This window comes from Plecotus auritus, assembly GCF_963455305.1.
Source record: "Plecotus auritus genome assembly, chromosome: X".
In the NCBI taxonomy this organism is placed as follows: Eukaryota; Metazoa; Chordata; class Mammalia; order Chiroptera; family Vespertilionidae; genus Plecotus; species Plecotus auritus.
In genome coordinates, this window is record NC_137784.1 from 51,741,692 (window position 1) to 51,764,281 (window position 22,590).

A 22,590-nucleotide genomic window follows, 5' to 3' on the forward strand; every position below is an offset into this window, starting at 1 on the left:
GAAAAATACAACCTTCCAAAACTCAATCAGGAAGAATCTAAACATCTCAAAAGGCCAATAACTATAGAAGATATTGAAGCAGTCATCAAAGAGCTTCCGGCAAACAAAAGCTCAGGGCCATATGGCATCACAGGGGAGTTTTAACAAACATTCAAAGAAGAACTTAAACCTTTCCTCCTCAGACTACTCCAAAAAATTAAAGAGGAAGGAACACTTCCAAGCTCATTCTATGGAGCCAGCATCAACCTAATAACAAAACCAGATAAAGACAACACAGCGAAAGAGAATTACAGGCCAATATCCCTCATGAACATAGATGCCAAAATCCTCAACAAAATTCTAGCAAATCGGATCCAGCAGTACATCAGAAAGATCATACACCATGACCAAGTAGGATTTATCCCAGGGATGCAAGGGTGGTACAATATCCGCAAATCAATAAACGTGATACATCACATAAACAAAATTGAGGATAAAATCACATAGTCATATCAATTGATGCAGAAAAAGCATTTGACAAAATCCAATACCCTTTCTTGATAAAAACTCTTAGCAAGATGGGAATAGAAGGATCAAACCTCAACATAATAAAAGCCATATATGATAAACCCACAACCAAATTCAGACTCGATAGGCAAAAACTAAAACCATTTCCTCTAAGAACAGGAACAAGACAGGGATGCCCACTCTCACCTCTCCTTTTTGACATAGTACTGTAAGTATTAGCCATAGCAACTAGACAAGAAGAAGAAATAAAAGGCATCCAATTTGGAAAAGAAGAAATAAAGCTGTCCTTATTTGCAGATGACATGATATTGTACATACAAAACCCAAAAGACTCCACCAAAAAACTAATAGACTTAATAAATGAATTCGGCAATGTAGCAGGATACAAAATTAATGCCAAGAAATCTATGGCATTTTATACACAAATAGTGAACTTACAGAAAGAGAGACTAAAAAAGCAATCCCACTTACCATTGCACCAAAAAAAATTAAGATACCTAGGAATAAACTTAACTAAGGACATAAAATACCTGTACTCGGAAAACTACAGGATATTGAAAAAAGAGATAGAGGAAGATATAAACAGATGGAAGAACATACCATGTTCATGGATTGGTAGAATCAACATCATTAAAATTGTCCATACTACCCAAAGCAATCTATAGATTCAATGCACTCCACATTAAAATACCAACGGCATTTTTCACAGACCTAGAAAGAACTCTCCAAAAATTCATCTGCAATAAAAAAAGACCTCGAATAGCCACAGCAATCCTGAGAAAGAAGAACAAAATAGGTTGGATCTCAATACTAGATTTCAAGCTGTATTACAAAGCCACTGTTCTCAAAACAGCCTGGTACTGGCACAAGAACAGACATATAGATCATGGAATAGAATAGAGAACCCAGAAATCGACCCAAACCACTATGCCCAATTAATATTCGACAAAGGAGGCATGAACATACAATGGAATCAAGACAGTCTCTTCAATAAATGGTGTTCGGAAAATAGGAGAGATACATGCAAAAAAATGAAACTAGACCACCAACTTACACCATACACAAAAATAAACTCAAAATGGATAAAGGACTTAAACATAAAACGGGAAACCATAAAAATACTAGGGGAATCCACAGGCAGAGAAATCTCAGACATATGCCGAAGCAATTTCTTCACCGATACCACTCCTAGGCAATGGAATCTAAAGAGAAAATAAACAAATGGGACTATATCAAAATAAAAACTTTTGCACAGCAAAGGAAACCATCAACAAAACAACAAGAAAACCCACTGTATGGGAGAACATATTTGCAAATATTATCACTGATAAAGGTTTAATCTCCAACATCTACAGGGAACTTATACCAGTTAATAAAAGGAAGATAAATGATCCAATAAAAAAAATGTGCAACGGACCTAAATAAAAACTTTTCTAAAGAAGACAGAAGGAAGGCCAAGAGACATAAGAAAACATGCTCAAATTCACTAATTATCTAAGAGATGCAAATCAAAACGACAATGCGGTATCATCTCACACCTGTCAGAATGGCTATCATGAACAAATCAACAAATGACAAGTGCTGGCGAGGATGCCGAGAAAAAGGAACCCTCGTGCACTGCTGGTGGGAATGCAGACTGGTGCAGCCACTGTGGAGAACAGTATAGAGTTTCCTCAATAAACTAAAAATAGAACTCACATTTGACCCAGTAATCCCATTTCTAGGAATATATCCCAAGAAACTAGAAACACCAATCAGAAAGGATATATGCACCCCTATGTTCATAGCAGCACAATTCACCATAGCTAAGATTTGGAAACATCCTAAATGCCCATCAGCAGATGAGTGGATTAGAAAACTATGGTACATCTACACAATGGAATACTATGCTGCTATAAAAATAGAAGGAATTCTTACCATTTGCAGCAGCATGGATGGACCTGGAGAGCATTATGCTAAGTGAAATAAGCCAGTCAATGAAAGAAAAATACCACATGATCTCACTCATTTGTGCATAATAAAGAACATTATAACCTGATGAACAAAATGATAGATACAGAGGCAGTAAAGTATCAAACAGACTGTCAAATTACAGTGGGAAGGCTGGGGAGTGTTGGGGAGGGGGGAAAATAGATCAACCAAAGGACTTGTATGCATGCATATAAGCACAACCAATGGACACAAGACACTGGGGGGGGGTGGTGGGATGAGGGCATATGACAGGGGGTAGGGGAGCCTGGGGGAAGGTCAATGAGGAAAAAAAGGAGATATATGTACTACTATATGTAATACTTTAAACAATATAAAAAACCAAGCAACAACAACAACAAAAAGTTTCACAATATAATAATATTACTAGTACTAAAGAATGTACTGGGTGATGTTTACAATTTTTTTTGCAGTTCTGTTTTTAGAATATATCTCATTAAGAATGAGTCAGAGGACTGTGTTGATATGTTAGTTGGAATCACTTTTCTCGACGTGCCTTGGTTATCAATTTGATAAATATTTAAATTTGTTAGCTTTTTTTGTTTAATTTTAGGGTTTGTAATGCTTTCTTTTTGATTAAATTTTACTTTTTGGTTATATGAAACATTAACATGGCTCAAAAGTCAAAACCAGCCCAGTGGCCTGTGTTCCAGAGTTCGATTACAATCAAGGGCACATGTCTGGGTTGCGGGCTTGATCCCCAGCTCTGGCATTCTACATTTTGCCAGCAGGGGGCATGCAGGAGCGAGCCAATCAATGATTCTCATCATTGGTGTTTCTATCTCGCTCTCCCTCTCCCTTCCTCTCTGAAATTAAAAAAAAAAAAAGTATATTTTTAAAAAGTCTAAACCACAGAAAAGGTGGACTTGTGGACTCATCCATAGCCTCCTCACTCTATTTACTACCTGTCTTCTTTAGTAAACATTTAAGTTTTTTATAACAGCTTTATTAAGATATGTTTTACATACCACAAAATTCACCATTTTAAAGGGAAAAGGGTACAATTCAATGTTTTTAGTATATTCAGAGTTGTGTAAACATCACTACTATCTAATTCTAGAACATTTCCACCACTCAAAAACAAAACAAAACACCCATAACCATTAGTGTCACTCCCCATTTCCTCCCATATCTCCGGGTCCCAGCCCTAGGCAACCAGTAATCTACTTTCTGTCTCTATAGATTTGTCCACTTTGAACACTTCATTTAAATGGAATTGTATAATGTGTCCTTTTGTGTCTGGTTTCTTTCACTTAACATAATGTTTTCAAGGTTTGTCTATATATCAGTACTTGATTCCTTCTCATATGTTTACATCACATTTTATTTTTACATTCATCAGTTGATGTCTCATTTAAGTTGTTTTTATGTTTGGGCAACTATGAATCATGCTACTACGAATATTGTGTGGACATATATTTTCTTTTTTTGTGAACATATATTTTTATTTCTCTTCAGTATATACCTAGGAGCAGAGTTGCTGGTTCATGTGGTAAATATGTTAGCATTCTGAGTCATTAGTTTTTTTTATTTATCTTACTGTGTTTCCTTTGACAAGGGTAAGGAAATACGTGTTTATATTCTTATTTCCCTCTTTTTTCTTACAAGAAAGGTAGATTACATATCCTGTTTTACACCTTGGGTTTTTCTTATTGTTGCTGTCTGTTTTATATGCTGGAAATTTGTAACACATCCTGGAAGTCACTATAAAAACATCCTGGATATCACTACATAAACAAAGTCGATAGATTTTTTCCCCATTCTTTTTTATGACCACACTGTTTGAATTATTTACTTAACTAGTCCCCTATTATTAAACATTTGTGTTATTTTCAATATTTTGTTATTAAAATTATGCTGCAATGATGAACCTCGTGCATATGTTGTTTTGTGGAGATGTCTTAAAAGTAAATGCCTAGAATAGGGATTGCTGTGTGAAAGGGTAACAACATGCAGATTTGTTAGATATTGCCATATTCCCCTCCTCTAGGTCTGTATGCATTAACACCAGCAATATATTAGAGCAATGGACGCCAACCTTCCAGACCTCACGGACCACTGGTTAGTGACCACTGTATTAGAGTACCTGCTGCCCGGAAGTCTCATCAACTGAGAATACAGTAACACCTTAGGATTTGCCAAAGGATTGTATCTCAGTTTAGGTTTAATTTGCATTTTTTCTTATTATGAGTAAAGTTGATCAGTTTTTTTTTTTTTTCATTTTTTCAGGGTATTTGTCTTTCTACTTCTTTGTCCTGTATGATTGTTCTGTCTCTCGCTCATTTTGTTTTAGGGACTTTAAGAACCAAGATTCTGGCAGTAAGGCAGGTGGCCAACCTTTGGGTGGACAGAGAAAGGTGTTACCCACTGCTAACAGGAGTGTAGAGAGCCGTCTGGGAAGGCACATGGATACTTTTTTAATTCTTATCAGCTGAGCCCAAGGGCACTGGCAGAATCCTGTTATCAGTACTGATTTCTTATCCATGTACTTGGAATGAGGAACAAAAAGGACCTGGACCCACCCAAAATAAGGAGCTTACTCAGATCCTGATGAATAGGATTCGGGCACACCCAAAACTCCTTTTGATCATAAAATCCCTTTTGGAAACCAATAAATATGCTGTGTTGTCTGAGGTGAGTGTGACTGTCTTTCTATCAGAGGACAGGAAGCCACCTGGCACCCAGCTTGAATCTATTTCTGTCTCTTGTCTCTTTCTTTCTCTAATTTCTTAATCCCCAGCTCCTCCCCTCAGGAACCTGTCTTTCTCCCTTTCCATGCGGGACGCGGAAAAGGAAGAAACACCGCACCACAAGGAGACTCCTCAACCAAGTCCTTGACTGCTGCAACTTATTGACACTCTTCAAAAAATCAGTTGGAAGAACATTTCGAGATTAGCTAGTCTAGTCCCCTCATGTTATAGATGAACAAACTGAGGCCCAGAGCGTAGGTGGAACTTTCTTAAGGTCACAAGGCAAATTAGTGATAGAGCTGGAACTTGCATGCAAAGTCTGTTTCCCCCAGGGCAACTTCAAATTAACATTGAAATGGCTTATGTGCTCATTTTTGTACTTTTACTGAGATTATCACAAATAACCCTTTTCAAAAGAAAATATCTCTTAATATTCTCTTTTAGCCCAAAATATAAAAGCCATCCTCTTGTCAAGTCTATTTATCTACATTAGTGTTTGTAATACTCATTAAAAAATATAGAATGCCAGAGCTGAATCAGATCTCAGAGATATTTCATTATATCCCAGGTAACCCAAAGTCCATTGTTGCAGAGTGATCAGGATTTATCACAAAGGGAGGCCAGGAGGGCCACTTAGCCTGGAGCCTCACCTTCACTAAGGACCTAAATTCTCGGTATTTGAGATCCTTTCCAAATAAGGTTAAAGTATATCATCACTGCATTTTTGTGAATGTGTGGGTAACTTTATTTTGTTAAATACACTTAAAATGCATAAAATTTTTCTAAGATTATTGTCTTATTTCTTTACTTTTTAAAATACCAAGAGTGGCCTAGAAAGTGACCTGCCCATGATAATCAAGGAAACTAGTAGCAGAACTAAAACTATAATCCAGGTTTGCTGACTCTTGGAGATACTACTTTTCTGCTGCACCACACTGCTTCCAAAGAGGCAGCAACTGGCCATTTATGAGTCAAGTAAATTTGTCTTTATTCACATCATTGAACCCTCTGGCCGGGAAGCATTGCAGTGGGGCACACATGCCCCTTACACACACCTATCTTAGAGCCCATTACTAGCCCTATTCTCTAGAATGCTGCTGTCTGTACTGGCCTTCCACACTCAAGCAAGAAGTTGACTATAATCCTACATAATAAAAGCCTAATATGCTAAGTGTCCAGTAGTCTGGTTGTCCATTCAACCAATCAAAGCATAATATGCTAATCATATGTTTAAGCTGCTCAACTGCTCGCTATGATGTGCACTGACCACCTGGGGGCAGACACTCTGACTGGTAGGTTAGCTTGCTGCTGGGGTCCGGCCAATTGGGACTGAACGAGATGGGCCGGACACACACTGGAGCCCTCCCATGGTCCCTCCCTGGCTGGCCAACCCTCCCTGGCACCGATTGTGCACCAGTGAGGTCCCTGGCCTGCTCCCTCTTGCAATCCAGGACTCCTCAGGGGATGTCAGAGAGCCAGTTTTGGCCCAATCCCGCAGGCCAGGGGGAGGGACCTCACTGATGCACGAATTCATGCACTGGGCCTCTAGTCTTAACAATAATTCCCATTTCTTGAAAGCCTCCTGGGTGTCATGCACTTTACCTGTGTTCATTCAAATCCACACAACAATCCTGCTGCATGGTAGGCAATACTATTGTCATTTCAGAGATGACCAAACAGAGGCTAAGAGAGGGTTGCCTAACATTTTCCAGCTAAATAAATGGTAGAGTTGGAATCACAAACCAGGTTTATCTGAAAGCAAGGCCTGTGTTCAGCCCACTCTACCTGGCGGGATTGTCTCAGTTGTGACAACCCTTCAAATGAGATGCATTATGACACTGGGAGGATATAGACTAGGATCCAGGCAAAATCATCTTGCTTATAGAGCACTTAGCATGTCTAGGATGAAGCAGTTGAGGACTTGGAATTAGAGATGGCAGGCAATTTCTTTTTAGTGCTATCATGTGGGCCAGTCCTCTAATATGAACTTTTCATGAAACCCCAGAATTTACTTACTTGACCAAGTGTCTTATAAGAAGTTCCAGCATCTCCCGGTTTTTTTCTGGTAGCTTATATACCAAAGAGTGAATAGCTCCCAGCCGATAATCCAGGTTGTCAGACTCTGAGAGAGAACAAAGACAGAGAGAGGTTTGCCTTCTGGGCAACTGTATCAAGTAAACTTTCATACATACACACATGTGTACATGCAAAGATAAACAATAAGAGACAGCAAGAGTGTCAGAGAGATGAAAAGAGACAGAAAGATAAATAGGCACAGAAACACAATGGCAAAAAAATATACTAAGACACAAAGACAATGTGACAGAGAGATAGAGGAAGACAGAGACCAAAAGGCAAAAAAAAAGAGAAATAAAAAACAAGATAGGCCTAGAAAGATGAAGAAATTAGAACAGAAAGGAGAAATATGAGAAGAAAAGACAAGACTGTTTTAGAAGCAGTCAGAATTTGGGGTACAAAAGGTCACTCTTAACATTCCACATGTAAATTTTCAGATGGAAACCTTTGCCCACCCACCATCCTTGTGGTTCCTAAGAAAATCACTGAGAGGGCTAAGAGCAAAGATCAATAGGTATCTTGCCTCAACAAACATTCATTATAAGGACAAGCCTCATGATTCTTTTTCCTGCACACCACACAGTACATGATGCAGGAGGAGGGTCACATCGAAGTAGGCAGAAATACTCATAGAGGGGCCTCAGCCAAAATTTTTAATGCTTCTTCAGCAGCCAATTTTTGGGGTAATTCTACATGCCTTATTACCCATGCACCTCTCCACCCTCACTTGCAGTTTTAACATCTAGAAAACGTGCTACTAGCACTAACAGATTAGGAGTAAAGACTCACAACACAATTAAAAGGCATTTGAAAAGGAAAAATGCTGGAAACAACTTGAAACAGCAAGCATAATGGAACCATTGTGCTGTCCCCTGGTAGTGTGAGCCAATGCTCTTGTTCTGATGGAAGAGGCACAATCGATCAATAACCTATCACATCCCTCAAGTTAGCCAGTTTTCTCCAAACCATTCAACTACCATTGACTTATGAAAAATAATACAACACTTGAATTAGACAGCAAGTGAGAATACTTTCATTTGGCAGTGCATAAAAATCTATGTATTTTTCTCCCCCTCCGCCTGCTCAATTACTTTCCCTCAAGCAGTTTTCTAGGCTTAAATATTTCTATTGCTGTAAATATTAAGAAACCAGGATAACACAATTAACTGGTAACATAAATACTTACTGGCAGCAGAGACCAGCTCTTTATGTAGTCTATAGGTCATGACAGGTTCAGAAAGATTCCTGAAATTAATGAAGACTGTGAGTTACTTTGGGAAGGGAGTACCCAGGCCACAGATTCTCAGTTCTGTGCATAACAAGGCTGAAGTTTCTGAGCCCCACAATTTAGTGACTACACACATTATTCTCCTCACCTGAAACTTTGTCAAAGGAATCCTATTTGCTAGTAATTCAACAGAAGACCTGTAAAACTATCGACTGCGACCTTGAGCAAGGTCTTTAATTCATTCCCCAAAATGAAAAGAGGCACAAGCCAATACTGCATAATTCCAAGCGAACCCACTCTGAGTGCTACTATGAAGTCTTTACAGTTTGATAGTTGCTTAGTGGTTTTCACATCTGTCTTCCCATTTGATCCTTCCAATGATCCTGTGTGGTGTAGTAGTTATTCAAATCAGAATTAAATAAAGGAGGCTCAAATAGGTTTATTTAGTAAAAGCAAAAATATTGACTTAGCATCTATTTGTGTCTGGCATTGTGCTAAGTATTGGGGATCCAGAGATAATTATGACATAATCCAACTTCCAAGGAGCTAATAGTCTAATTGAGGAGAGTGTCATATACAACATTTCCAATGCAACAGGACAAATGTGACAATAAAATAAAGATAAGTGGTGGGTGGTTCAGAGGAAGAAAGTAATCCACTAAAAATAATAATAATAATAATAATAATAATAATAGCAAATTCTTCACTGTTTTAAGTGATATACATACATTTACTCATTTAATCCTCATGTCAACCTTATAAAGTATATATTCTTAATATCTCCATTTTATAGACAAGAAACTGAAGTTCAGAGAAGTTAAATAATTCATCCAAGACCACACACCTAGTAAGAGCAAAACTAGGCAGTCTGCCTCGTCCATGCTCTTAATCACTATGCTATACTGCTTGCCACTGTTATTACTATAGTAATCCAGGAGAGAGTTAATAAAGGTCTAAATAAAAATAGTGGAATTAGCAACAAAAATACCAGTAAAAGGTGAGGAGAGTTATTGAAAGATAGTAAAGACAGAAATCCAACAACTGGGTTTGGTGATAAGGGAGAGAGTAATCTGGTTTAGGTGACTGGGTAGAATAGAAATTGATTCAGAGGGTAGAGGAAATGCTATGTCAGAGGGGTCACTGGCATAGCCAAAAGGATATGTCTTTTAGAAAGATGTATGGAGTGAGCTTTTGGATCTGCAAAGTAGATATAAAAATCATGAACCTAGGACAGTGGTTAAAACCACGAGAACAGATACAACTGCTCAAGTAGAGATAGCTATCTGGCAGCCAACACCTACATGAGGCTTTCCAACATTTATTTGTCCAGAATAGTGTATAACAAAGAAATGGAGTTGAATCAGGTATCAGAATATAAAAAATTGAAATATTTCACATAAAAACTCATATTTTATGCCTCTATTAAAAACTTTGAGGGGGTCAGTGGGAAAAGGGGGGACATCTGTAATACTTTCAACAATAAAAATAAATAAAAATTTACTAAAAAATTTGAAAGATATGGCTACATTGGGCCCACATGATTATTTGTGGCAGTAAAGAATACTGCTGTTTATATATAAACAAAGGGATTGCTATACAAATAATGGTTCCATGTGCAATATGTTTAATATGAAAGTAGTCTATTTCACACTCATTTTCATGTCCTGTCTCCTGTGGATATCTAAATTTTCCATCAATCCAGTGTAAGAAAAATAGAAGAGAGTCCTGGGAAATAGCAGATAGAAAGTTCATAAGTGAATGGGACTGCTAAAAATGGTCAAATAGGTGGGAGAAAATCCAAAAGCAAGCAATATAGCAGGATCTAAAAGAGGAAAAAGTTTTAAAAAGGGCTTGTTAACAGCTTCAAATGATACAAAGAGGTAAAATAAAGACTAACAATTGTCCATTGTGTTTAGCATTGAAAGAGTCACTAGTGACCTTGACAAGAGCAGCATCAATAGAGCAGAGAGGGTAGGGGTCAGATTACAATGGGTGAAGCAGTAAACTGGGAGATTAAGTAGAGAAAGGGGGGTATATTACTTCATATACTGAAGTTTAATTTGGAAGAGGTAATCTCATCTAAGCTCCTGCTTCCAATTATCTTCTACATTGTCAAAGATTCTCAAATTTTTTTACATATTTTATTGATTGTTTTTTTATTTTTTACAGAGAGGAAGGGAAAGGGATAGAGAGTTAGAAACATTGATGAGAGAGAAACATCAATCAGCTGCCTCCTGCACAGCCCCTACTGGGGATGTGCCCGCAACCAAGGTATATGCCCTTGACCAGGAATCAAACTTGGGACCTTTCAGTCCGCAGGCCTACACTCTATCTCCTTAGCCAAACTGGTCAGGGCAAAGATTCTCAATTTTTTATCTCAAGCCTAGAACTCATTCCTTTATATTTCCCATATATCCAATTGCATGTTTAAGATCTTGTTCTGATTTCTTCAAAGACATCCAAATTTGACATTTCCAAAAACCTAATGTCATCTCAAATCTAGTATTTTTCTTGTGTTTCCAAAATCAGTAAAGGCATGACCATCATTTGGTTATATGGTCCCAAAACATGGAAGTCACTGTTTTATCTCCCTATCCTCTCTCCTAATATCCAATTTTTCTCCCTAAATCTCTTTTTATAACTTTTTAATTTTTTTAAATTATAACTTACATTCAGTATTATTTTATATTAGTTTCAGTTGTACAGTATAGTGGTTAGACAATCATATAGCTAAATCTCTTGAGTAAGCTTATTTCTACTAATCTCCACTGCCATCCCCAGGTCAAGGAGAAGCACAATGTTTTTCCTGGACCACAGCAATACCCTGCTAATTGGTTTCTACCTATACCTACTTTGCCTTCCTCTAATGTGATCGCTCTATATTTTTTTCAAAATACAAATCTCATCATGCAATCTCCTGATTAAACTCTTTCAATACAGGGGTTGGCCAAAGTAGGTTTACAGTTGTTTATATGGAAAATACTTAATAAAAAATACAAGAATAAACTATGTCACACATACTCACAACTGTAAATCTACTTTTGCCCACCACTGTATATTCCCATCATTTTAAGATAAACTTAGGCCCCAGTTCTTACAACGTCCTATAAGGGTGTGCATGATCTGGCCCCTACATATCTCTCCCTGCTGTCTACACTCAATACCTCACCTATACAGGTACATGAAGTTTCTTGAAGGGGTCTTCCTCCCCTTTAATTCAGGCCTTTGCATGTTGAGTTCTCTCTGTCTGGAACAGCCTCCCACAGTTGACTCCAAGTTATAATTCAAACCTCAGTTCAAACAAACAACCAGAATAAATCAGGTCTTCCTGTTATTTGCCTTCACAGTACGTTGTATCTTTCCTTCAGAGCACTTATTATAGTTTGTTATATTTGTACTAGAGGCCCAATGCACGAATTTGTGTATGGGTGGGGTCCCTCAGCCTGGCCAGCCCAGCGGGGAGGGTCGGGGGTAGGGACCACAGGAGGTTGGCCGGCTGGCCCCACCCCCGATCAGGGCACATCGGGACTGGACTGGGTGTGGGGAGGGGCTGTAGGAGGTTAGCTGGTCAACCCCGCCCATATCAGGGCCCATCCAGACTGGCCATCCAGGGGGAGGGACCACAGGAGGTTGGCCAGCCACGGGAGGCTGGCTGTGGGAGCGCACTGACCACCAGGGGGCAGCTCCTGCATTGAGCGTCTGACCCCTGGTGGTCAGTGCACATCATAGCGACTGGTCAACTGGTCATTCCAGTCATTCAGTCATAATGGTTGCTTAGGCTTTTATATATATAGATATATAGATAATTATTTGTCTTTGTCTGCCTCCCTCACTGTTCTATAATCTATATGCCTACAGCCTAACACTATACTAGACTTAGAATAGGACATGTTTATTGAATGACTCAGTGAATGGTGGATTGAATGAATGAAAGGTCAAAGAGATGTGCACTACTAGAGCATATTTATATTCTGAGGAGAAAGAGCCAGTTGAATGAGAAAGGTTAAAGATATAGGAAAGAGAAGGGACCATTTTTAGAGTATTTTTCTGGAAATGTTAGAGATAAGGGGTGAGTTAGGTACCTAGAACACAGATGCAGGAGACCCACTGTGAAAATACTGATATCTTTGAGAAATCTTAAGGATGTTGATTAGCTAGTGCATATTAAAGGCCCATAAATAAGAGTCTTAAGGATTAATATCTCTTATTAGGGATGATATCCACTCACACTTGATTTTCCCATCTTTCAAAAGGGCCACACTGTTTATTGAGGGATGAGCTGGAAAAGATGTAATGTGGGAAGGAACTTAAGCTATATAAAACTTTTAAAACATTAATTCCTTTGAAGGAAGCTACAGATAGAATTATTTATTCTCATTATTCTTGTCATCACAAGTCTCCTGAAAGTAAGCAGATTGCTGTCTTTAAGAAATTACTCAAGCAACTCCAAGAAAGCCACATTCCTTGGCAGAAAGGAATAAAGGAAGAAGATGCTCCAATACCAGTGGCCTTACAAGTCAGAGATATTTAGGTTCAAATAATATGAGTTGTGACCATTGATATTATTAATAGGAAAATGGGTGTACTTCAATTACCTCATCTTTAAAATGAGTATTAGTGTCACCTACCTTATATAGCGTTATTGTGAGAAAAAACAATGAAATATTTTTACATAATATAGATTTATGCCAATAAATTGAATAACATATTAATCATCATTGTGAAGCTAAAAAATTTGCTGGGGAATAAACTTTTTTCCCTACTGCTGCCACTTCATTTAATTCCAAGATTTTTATGATTGTATTTTATTTTTCCCCCATTATATTGATTAAAGCATTAGATATGAAACCCATACACAAGCACACAGATTATATTTGTGCAAATGTAATTTAATGTTTCAAAATGGTTATTATCTACCAAAACATGTTAAAAACCTTAAATGGTCACAAATCCTGATTTTACTAGTGAGCACATAGTGAGATCACTATCGATGCAAAGTAGCAAAACTTAAATTTTAAGGGCATGATTTTTAAAATAAAATTTTCCCCTTAAAAAAAAGCACTCACCTCATAAACACCGACAACACAGAGGGAAAAGGGGGTAGGGACAGTTAGTAAAGGGCAAAGGGGGGATAAATGGTGACAGAAGGAGACTTGACTTTGGTTGATAAACACACAATATAATATACAAAGGATGTACTAGTATTATAGAATTATACACCTGAAACTCAAATAATTTTATTCACCATTGTCATCACAATAAATTCAATAAAAAAGTAATTAAAATAAAATAATTTTCTCCTTAAAAACCCAGTTTTCAATAACAATTCTATTATTTTGATGTTTCCCTTGCTTAAATTTCCAGATTTAAAAAAAATTTTTCTAATGTACATTCTCCTTTAAACAGAAATCTTTTTCACTTGCTTTTTCTTTAGCAATCTGATCCAATATCCTGAAACGTGGACCACATTAACTCCAATTTCCATCCAGACAACTTTCATCTATATATATAAAAGCTTAAGCAACCAGCGACCAGCCAACCAGCCAGTAGCTATGATGTGCACTGACCACCAGGAGGAAGACGCTCAATGCTGGAGCTGCCAAGCTGTGGTGACTTGGCAGCTGCAGTTCTTGGGTGATGCACCCGGAACCAGAGAGGAGGGAGCCCCATTCTGGGGTGTGTCACCCGAGAATAGCCCTCTTGCAATCTGGGACCCCTCAGGGGTCCAGTTTCGGCCCAATCCCCACAGGCCAGGCAAGGGACCTCACCAGTGCATGAATCCATGCACCAGACCTCTAGTCAAGTATAAAAAGCAAAGTCCCAAATCATATCAGGCATACCTGAGGTAGAATTTCAAGGAGCTGGTGATTGTCTTAATGTCCCAGTCACTATTATGAAAATCAACATCTCCTGGGCATTTAGGATCTAATTGAGAAAAGAAAATGAGGAAAAAGTTAACTTTCCAAAGATCTTATGTTTTACCCCTTTAAAAGGAAAATGAAGTGCCTTAATTAAAAGACAATTACTCTAACTAGTTTTCAAAAGATGAAAACTTATAACAAAAATGTATTTGATATCTCAAAAAAGTCCCTTGCATTTATTTCAGTCAGTCAGGCATATAAGGAGCTTGGAAATCATCTTTTCCATTCACACGATAAGAAAATGTGTAACAAACAGAAAATAAACTCCTCCTAGATCAATCAGAGTACTGAGGTCATACATAGGGCAAACTACTGTCCCCAGAACTGAAGAGATACACAGGCAGATACAGAGAATTAAAATTTACTAGCATCAAAGCTCAGGAGTAAAAAACAAAACAAAACAAAACAAAAAACCCTTGGGAATATGTACAGGGTCAGAAAAACCCAATCTGCAACTGAGAAATTGCTAGAGGCTTGGTGTGGATGAGTTTGAGAGTGAAAAATTCTATAGGGACCCAGTCCTAGGTGGGGACTTCACACTTTTGTGAGTTTTATTTCCAGGAGCCCTATCAGGTTCTCACAATGAAGATCTGAGAAAAATCCCTCATATTTCTGTGCTTTTGAGAGAAGGAGAGAAAAAGTGGCCTTTCAAAATTTATAAAAAGTGCATTTCATTTTTCTTCACAAGAAACCCTCAAGAGAAACTATTTTACCAGATTCTCATGTACTGGGGTTTTATGAGGGCTTAACTGACCTAGGAAAAGGGAAATTCCCAACTACAGACAAGCTTGTCTTCCTATCTTTTCTAAGTGGTAAAACCAAAATAAAACTGAGGAGCACTTGTGACGGTCACAAGTCAGGAGCACAGGATCACTAAAGACTAAGATGTAATTATAGGAATGTAGAATGCTACCCCTTTTCTGACACCTTGCCACCACATCAACAGGCCTTCTGGATAATAACATGAAAATATTACTAAAATAACTATGCTTCTCAGATAATATTTAAGAAGACTCTAGGGAAAACCAAAGACAACAGGGGAAATAAAAACAAGAATACCAGAGATAAGTTTGGCCTCTGATTTATAAATACAGCAAGCAATTAACACAGGCTAAACCAGCCGTGGGCAAACTACGGCCCGCGGGCCGGATCCGGCTGTTCTATACAGTTCTCTTGCTCTCCCCTGCGCTCCTTTACTTTGAATTTATATTAGTTCACACAAACACTTCATCCATGCTTTTGTTCCGGCCCTCCAGTCCAGTTTAAGAAACCATTGTGGCCCTCGAGTCAAAAAGTTTGCCCACCCCTGGATAAACAAACATCACACTAAAGGTCTGTTTACCTCATTTCTGTTTATCACAGTTCCCTTTACTGATTACATCATGTCTGGCTTGAAATAAAAAATTGCAAAATATTAAAAAACAGATACTTTTCAAGAGATACTAAAAAACAAAAAAACAAACACAATTTGAAGAAACACAGCCAACCAAACAAGACTCAGATATGGCAGAGATGTTGGCATTATCAGACTGGAAATTTCTATGATTAATAAGCTATGGTCTATAAATGATAATGTGGGCAACATAAAAGAGGAGATGAATAATGTAAGCAGAGAAATAGAAGCTATAAGAAAGAATCAAAAGGAAATTCTAAAATCAAAAACACAATAACAGAAATGAACAATTCTTTTGCTGTGCTCATCAATGGATGTGGGGAAGTATGGGACTTGGTTGGAAAATCTGTAAGGAGGATTCTCTGAAAGGTCAAAGGCCTCTGGGGGACCTTGCTGAAGGTGGCAGTCCCTGCCTTGACTTTTCCAAACAAGTCTGAGCCCCCAGGTGTTTTACTAGAATCTTTATGTTTAGACTTCAAAACGTCCTTGTTTGAAAGACAATACAAATGCAGGTGTTTTCTCAAGAATGCTTACCCTGCTGATTGTATCTAGATGTTAATTTTAGTTCAAGCAGTTATTACAATAAAAGCCTAAGGAGGCAGGTGAACAGGGCTGTTTGCTCCTAAAGCCAAACAGCCCCTAGCCTTCTCTTTCACAGAAACATGTATCAGAGTAATCCATGCATCTGTCGCTCAGGTTCTCCTGGGCAAAGCGGTGCCTGTGTGAAGAGTCAGGAATGCAAGGGAATGCAGAGGAACCCTCAAAAACAAAAAGTAAGAAAATGAAAGTAACTGCTCAGTAAGTAATTGGAGCCCACTTGCAATTTCCAAGTTCAAGGGAGTTGTTTCTCAGCTAAGGAATTCACTATCTCTGTTATGCTTCTTAAAAATGTGAGTATATTTTCCATTAGAAAAATAAGCCTATTTCTGAAAGTAAGAAAAAAAGGTTTTTCCTGTATTTGCCTAGGAAGCAAAGGATATAAATATATTATTAAAATAATTATGTTATGTTAATCAGGAAGTTGATTACTTTATATGAATAGATTACTTAATACTGTTTAATAAGAATAATAATAATAACAACAACAACAACATATCTCTATATATAAAAGCCTAATATGTAAAGTGTCCCTTCGGGCGTTTGGGAGATCAGGAGTTCAATCGCTCGCTATGATGTGTGCTGACCATCAGGGGGCGGCACAGAATGAAGGAAGGCCCCAGCCGGCAGCCGGAAGGCCTGGCCAGCAGCTGGAAGGCCCCGCTCGGCCCTGATAGCCAGCCAGGCCTATGGACCCTACCCGTGCATGAATTTCGTGCACCGGGCCTCTAGTAATAATATAATATATTTGACTATCTTCCCAGTGTTTTACATTTTAACATTTGCTTTTTCTCCTTATGAAGGAAAATTTTATACTTAAGGTATATAGGAAGCTCTGTCAAATAAGGAAATAATTATATTCTATTTATATAAGCATATTAAGTATATTCTAACATGCTTTCATTTATAACTAATTGTTATAATATTGCAGGATATTGTGTTGTACAGAAAGGACAAGATTCCATGTCATTTGCATTATAATCAAATCAATAACCAGGTCATTTTAAATTTCTTCTCATTTGGAGACAGTCACTATTTTGTTATGATACATTTTAAAAAATGTTACATCTTCTCAGGGATCCATAGTAAGGACTCCGAATTATTTTAAGCTACATATCTCTGAGAATAAAATTTCAGATCTTTCCCTTGAATTGGATAAAAATTATTAGAACTCTATAGAGTATCTAGATTTATAGAAATACTGTCAAGAAAAATCAGGAGAAAAAAAATTTAACTATAGGACTAAATGAACTAAAAATAATTATGCTTTTAGTAATTATTGTTCTCATGGCAATGTGCTTGTTTGCATGAATCCAATAAGAATCTGATTTCTTCATAACAGGACATAGGTCAGTTTCTAATTGTAGTTTTATTAACCAAAACTTTACTGGAATGTCATGTCTGAAAGAGAGAAATGCCAGGACTCTGAATGTCACCAGAAAGCTCTAAGGAATGAAAATTGACTTTGAAGCTGATAAACCCCTTGGATGAATAGCCTGGTACCATGCTTGGTCACGTGGTTCATGGCAGTCTTTCCAGGTAAGGAACGAAGGCTTCTTCTCTGAGAGATGGCATGAAAGAAACCTCAAGACACCTGTAGGAACCTAATCTTGAGGAATGCACCCCAATTCTGTAGGTATTGCAGGCAAAGCTTGGTGGCAACTGTGTGGCTTAGCTTCTTAGCCCTAGGAGTAAATTTTCTCATTAAATTACAGGAAAACATATTTTTTTAAAATAGCATATTAATTAACTGTTATTCTTGTTGTGTTCATGCAAATAATCAGGTCAAATTATAACTAGACTTAATGCAGTAAGTAAATTAGTCTTTAATAAAAATGAGGGTGATTTGAGGAAGAAAAATCATTTCAACAGGAAATTATTAGAAACTGTTCTAACTTTTGCCCAGTAATACTAAATTTTATAACACAGTTTGTCTCCACCAGATTACAAGCCCTACTTACACCTTGGAAATACCACCTCTACACACCATTGCCACCTCCTCCTGTTCCCAGGCCTCATCACCCTCTGACAGAGAGCAAGGATCTCTTGGCTCTAAGAGAAACCTTCAACCTGCCTCAGCACAAAGAAGTTACAGAAGAATTCCAGCGTCCCCTTTCCCTAAAGGAATTCAGAGCCAAGATCCTTGAGGGTGGTATAGTAGGCAGTTAGACAGACATGAGCAAAGCAAGGACAACAGGCCAGCTAGAAGATAGACTCTAAGACATACTTCTCACCACTCCAACTACTCTGAAACTAGGAACCTGGGGAGAACTAACCTTTAATCATAACTAGAAGGAATTTATAGTTTTTGAGTAATAGAATATATAGAGATAAAGGAAAAAGAAAGTGAAGTAGACAAACTGAAAGGATATGTATAAGTTATAGAAGGTATGTGTAAGTTACAAAAGGTATATACCGTGTTTCCTCGAAAATAAAACATCCTCTGAAAATAAGACCTACTTACAGGTTTCCTTCTGAGTGAAATATAAGGCATCCCCCGAAAATAAGGCTACCAGGCTCTGTCTCAGAATGAAAATTAATTTACCGTAAACTGGTCGCTAGGGCCACCCTGACTGGCGTCTAGCAACCAGTGACGTTACGCGGAGTCTTGACGTCACTGATGTGTGGAGGCGGAGCGGAGGTCGCAGTGAGCGGTGAGCGCGGGGCAGGAGAGAGGAGGAAACTTTCGCAGATGCGTGTAGAAGAACAGGAGGATTAGAGCAGAGGGGACGGGGCGAAGGTGGTGAGTGCTGGTCTGTCTCTGGTGACACTACCTGATGCTCATGGCCGCCTTCATGATGACTGAAGGTTCTCAGTCAGTGGCAGACCCTGCTCCAGCCCAGATCCAGGCCCCAGCAAGCCCAGTGACAGTCCCCAGGCAGGCCCCAGGGGGTAAATGTCTGATAAAGGAGTAGGGGGGATGTCTGGTGAAGGTGTTCAGTGGCACAGGGGTGGGGGGAGGGGGATCACTTAAAATGACACAGGAGGATCAGAGGGGGCAATCAAAATGACACAGGAGGATCAGAGGGGACAATCAAAATGACACAGGAGGATCAGAGGGGGCAATCAAAATGACACAGGAGGATCAAAAGGGGTTACTAAAATGGTAATCCCCCCTCTGATTCTCCTGTGCCATTTTGATTCCCCCCTCTCATCCCCCCTGTGTCATTTGGAGTGATCCCCCTCCCCCCACCTTGATACCCCAATTCCTCTTTTTTTACCCCTAGAAATGAGCGCAAAAAGAAAAAGCTACTCCGTGGAGTACAAGAAAGGAATCGTGGAAGACTCTTGGGGCCAAAATCTTACTGCTTTCTGCAAAGAGAAGATGTTGAGTATCCAATTGGTCCGAAAATGGCGAGCAGAGTATGGTAACCTCATTGAACAAGTGGACAAGGGAAATGCTAAAAAGCGCAAGTGTGGATCAGGTCGGCAAGCGTTATTTTCCGAGCTGGAAGACCTGATCTGTGAATGGGTTGTTGACAGGAGAGCAAAGGCTTTGGTTGTGAATAGGGCTCAGATTCAAGAATTTGCCCTTGCAATGGCACCACTGTTTGACATAGCCCCCGAAGACTTCAAAGCATCACAACACTGGCTGGATAATTTCCTTCAGCGAAGTGAACTGTCTTTAAGAAGATCTACAACATTGTTTAGGTTGGAAGATACTCAAGTTATTAAGCGAGCACTTGCATTCAAGTCCTTTATTGATGATGCTGACTTCACTAAATACAATCTTTCCAAAAAGGTTGCTATGGATGAAACTGCAGTGTTTATGGGCCAATCATCACAAACAACAATTGAACAGCGGGGTGCCTCCTTAGCGTACATTCCCTCCACTGATTACGAAAGTGCACGTGTTTCCTGTATTTTGGCAATTCATCTGGATGGCACTAAAATCCCACCTTTAATCATTTCTAAGGGCAAGAAGGAAAAGATTGAATGTGTTTTGGGCGTTTTTATTCTTGAAACTGAAAAAGCCTGGGCCACACAAGCAGTTATAAGCATGGGCCACACAAGCAGTTATAGGGAAGTGGGTCGATTTAATGCTGCCGCTTGTTATGCGAGGGAGCCAAAGAGGTCTGCTAGTCTGGGATGCAGCCAGCACTGACCGTGCTAAAGACATGAAGACATTTCTTCACGAAAGAAAAATAGATCAGATAATGATTCCCACAGGAATGACGGCCTATCTCCAGACTCTTGATATTGCAATAAACAAGCCATTCAAAGACAATTTGCACATGGAAATTAATGACTACACTGAAAATAGAATGGAGAGAAATCAGCATGGAAACTTTGTGAAACCTAAACTGCAAGAGGTTGTGACTTGGGTGAAGAATTCATGGGAGAAAATCACTGACAGTTGCATTGCAAATGCACTGCGAGCAGGCTACCTTGACAAGAAGTACTCATTTAAAGACAGTGCTATTGCTAAACATGAGAGATTTGGTCCACTGATTCTGAAAGAAATGGAGTCACAAGAAATTCACCAGGAAATTCAGGAATTGGATTGTTATGATGATGTTCCAGAAGATGATGACATGATTGTCATTGAATAAATGAGTAAATTCTTGATACTGTAGGATTCACAGTTTGTCTGGTTTGTGTGGACAACTACCATACTACCGTACTGTATACAGGTAATAAATTTCCTTTATTTTCATTTAAAATAAATGTGTACCATGTTCTTCTTCATGGAAAAATAAGACATCCCCTGAAAATAAGACCTAGCGTGTCTTTGGGGGCAAAAATTAATATAAGACACTGTCTTATTTTCGGGGAAACATGGTATAAGTTACAGAAGATATATATAAATTGTAAAAGGTATGCATAAGTTATAGAGTCTGTACAAGTAAAGAAGAACTAGAGTTGAGGAAGTAAAAATTGTAAGAAGGAATATAAAGAAAGAAATATAACAGGAAGAAAGAAAATTAGAATAGGAATACTTAAGAATAATTGTAAAAGTCATAAGAATGTTTATATAAGTCATAGAAGGTTTATAAAGAGAAATCTTAAAAGGAATTTTAAATATACTGAATAATAAATCCAATAGAGCACCTGAATTAATCTGAAAAATAATCATATTATTTAAATCTTAAAACACATATACTTATATGTGAATAGGGTGTTAATTTTTTTTTTAATTTCCTTTTCAAGGCCTGTGTGAAGTAATTAGGGAGGTGACTCAGGGTCTGTGAATCCAGCAAGCAGAACTGATAAGCATGGTCAGACTGACCCACCAGGAATCAAAACATCATCTCAGCAACATCATCTCATTGCCTGACAATAGCTAATGTCTACAGACCCCAGGCCTGCATGTAGCTACATTCCTCACCCTACCCTCTTCCTCTTTATAATCCCGTCCCCTACATCTTGCTAGACGGCAGGATTTAGTACTTATAAGTACCCTGTCTTCTTGATTAGACTAACCAATACTGTCATTGTAATTCTCTTTGTTTTTCTTATAGTCTACAAAATTGGAACTCGAGCAATAAACACACTTCACAGACCAAGACATTCCAAAGCAGAAAGTTTGCCACCTCCCTCTGTCTTCTGCAGCCAGCAAAACAAAAAGGGGAAAATGTGGGGCAGGATGGGACTTGGTTGGAAAGTCTGTAAGGAGGATTGTCTGAAAGGTAAAAGGCATCTAGGGGACCTTGCTGAAGGTAGCAGACCCTGCTTTGACTTTCCTAAACAACTCTGAGCCCCCAGGTGTTTTACTGGAATCTTTATGTTTAGACTTCAAAATGTCCTTGTTTGAAAGTCACTAAAAATGCAGGTGTTTTCTCAAGAATGCATACCCTACTGATTGTATATAAAGGTTAATTTTAGTTCAAGCTGCTGTTACAATAAAAGTCTAAGGAGGCAGGCGAAAAGGGTTGTTTGCTCCTAAAGTCAAACAGCCCTTTAGCCTTCTCTTTCACAGAAAAGTGTGTCAGAGTAATCTATTCATCCGTTGCTCAGGGTCTGCCGGTCAGCCCTGGCAAATGGACTGGACACAAATGAGAAAATAACCAGTGAACTTGAAAAAATGTCAATAGAAACTTCAAAAACTAAAATGCAAAAAAATAATGAATGAATAAGGAGGAACCAAGATGGCAGCATAGGTCAACACCTGTACGTGCAGACTCCTACAACCACATCAAATTACAACTAAAATACAGAACAACCATCTTTCAGAACTGCCTGAAAGCT

At 38.5% G+C, this 22,590-nt stretch overlaps 1 protein-coding gene across 5 annotated transcripts in view; it reads right to left on the reverse strand.

Moving 5' to 3' along the window:
- OPHN1 (oligophrenin 1) overlaps positions 1 to 22,590 on the reverse strand; it is a 691,171-nt gene that overhangs the window by 214,474 nt on the left and 454,107 nt on the right. For all 5 annotated transcript variants that reach the window (XM_080653524.1, XM_080653523.1, XM_080653526.1 and 2 more), the window contains exons 16-18: positions 14,331 to 14,415; positions 8,449 to 8,507; positions 7,203 to 7,308 (exon numbers count right to left, since the gene is read on the reverse strand). In XM_080653524.1, coding sequence (XP_080509650.1) covers positions 7,203 to 7,308; positions 8,449 to 8,507; positions 14,331 to 14,415 — 250 coding nt within the window. The remainder of the gene's footprint in view (positions 1 to 7,202; positions 7,309 to 8,448; positions 8,508 to 14,330; positions 14,416 to 22,590) is intronic.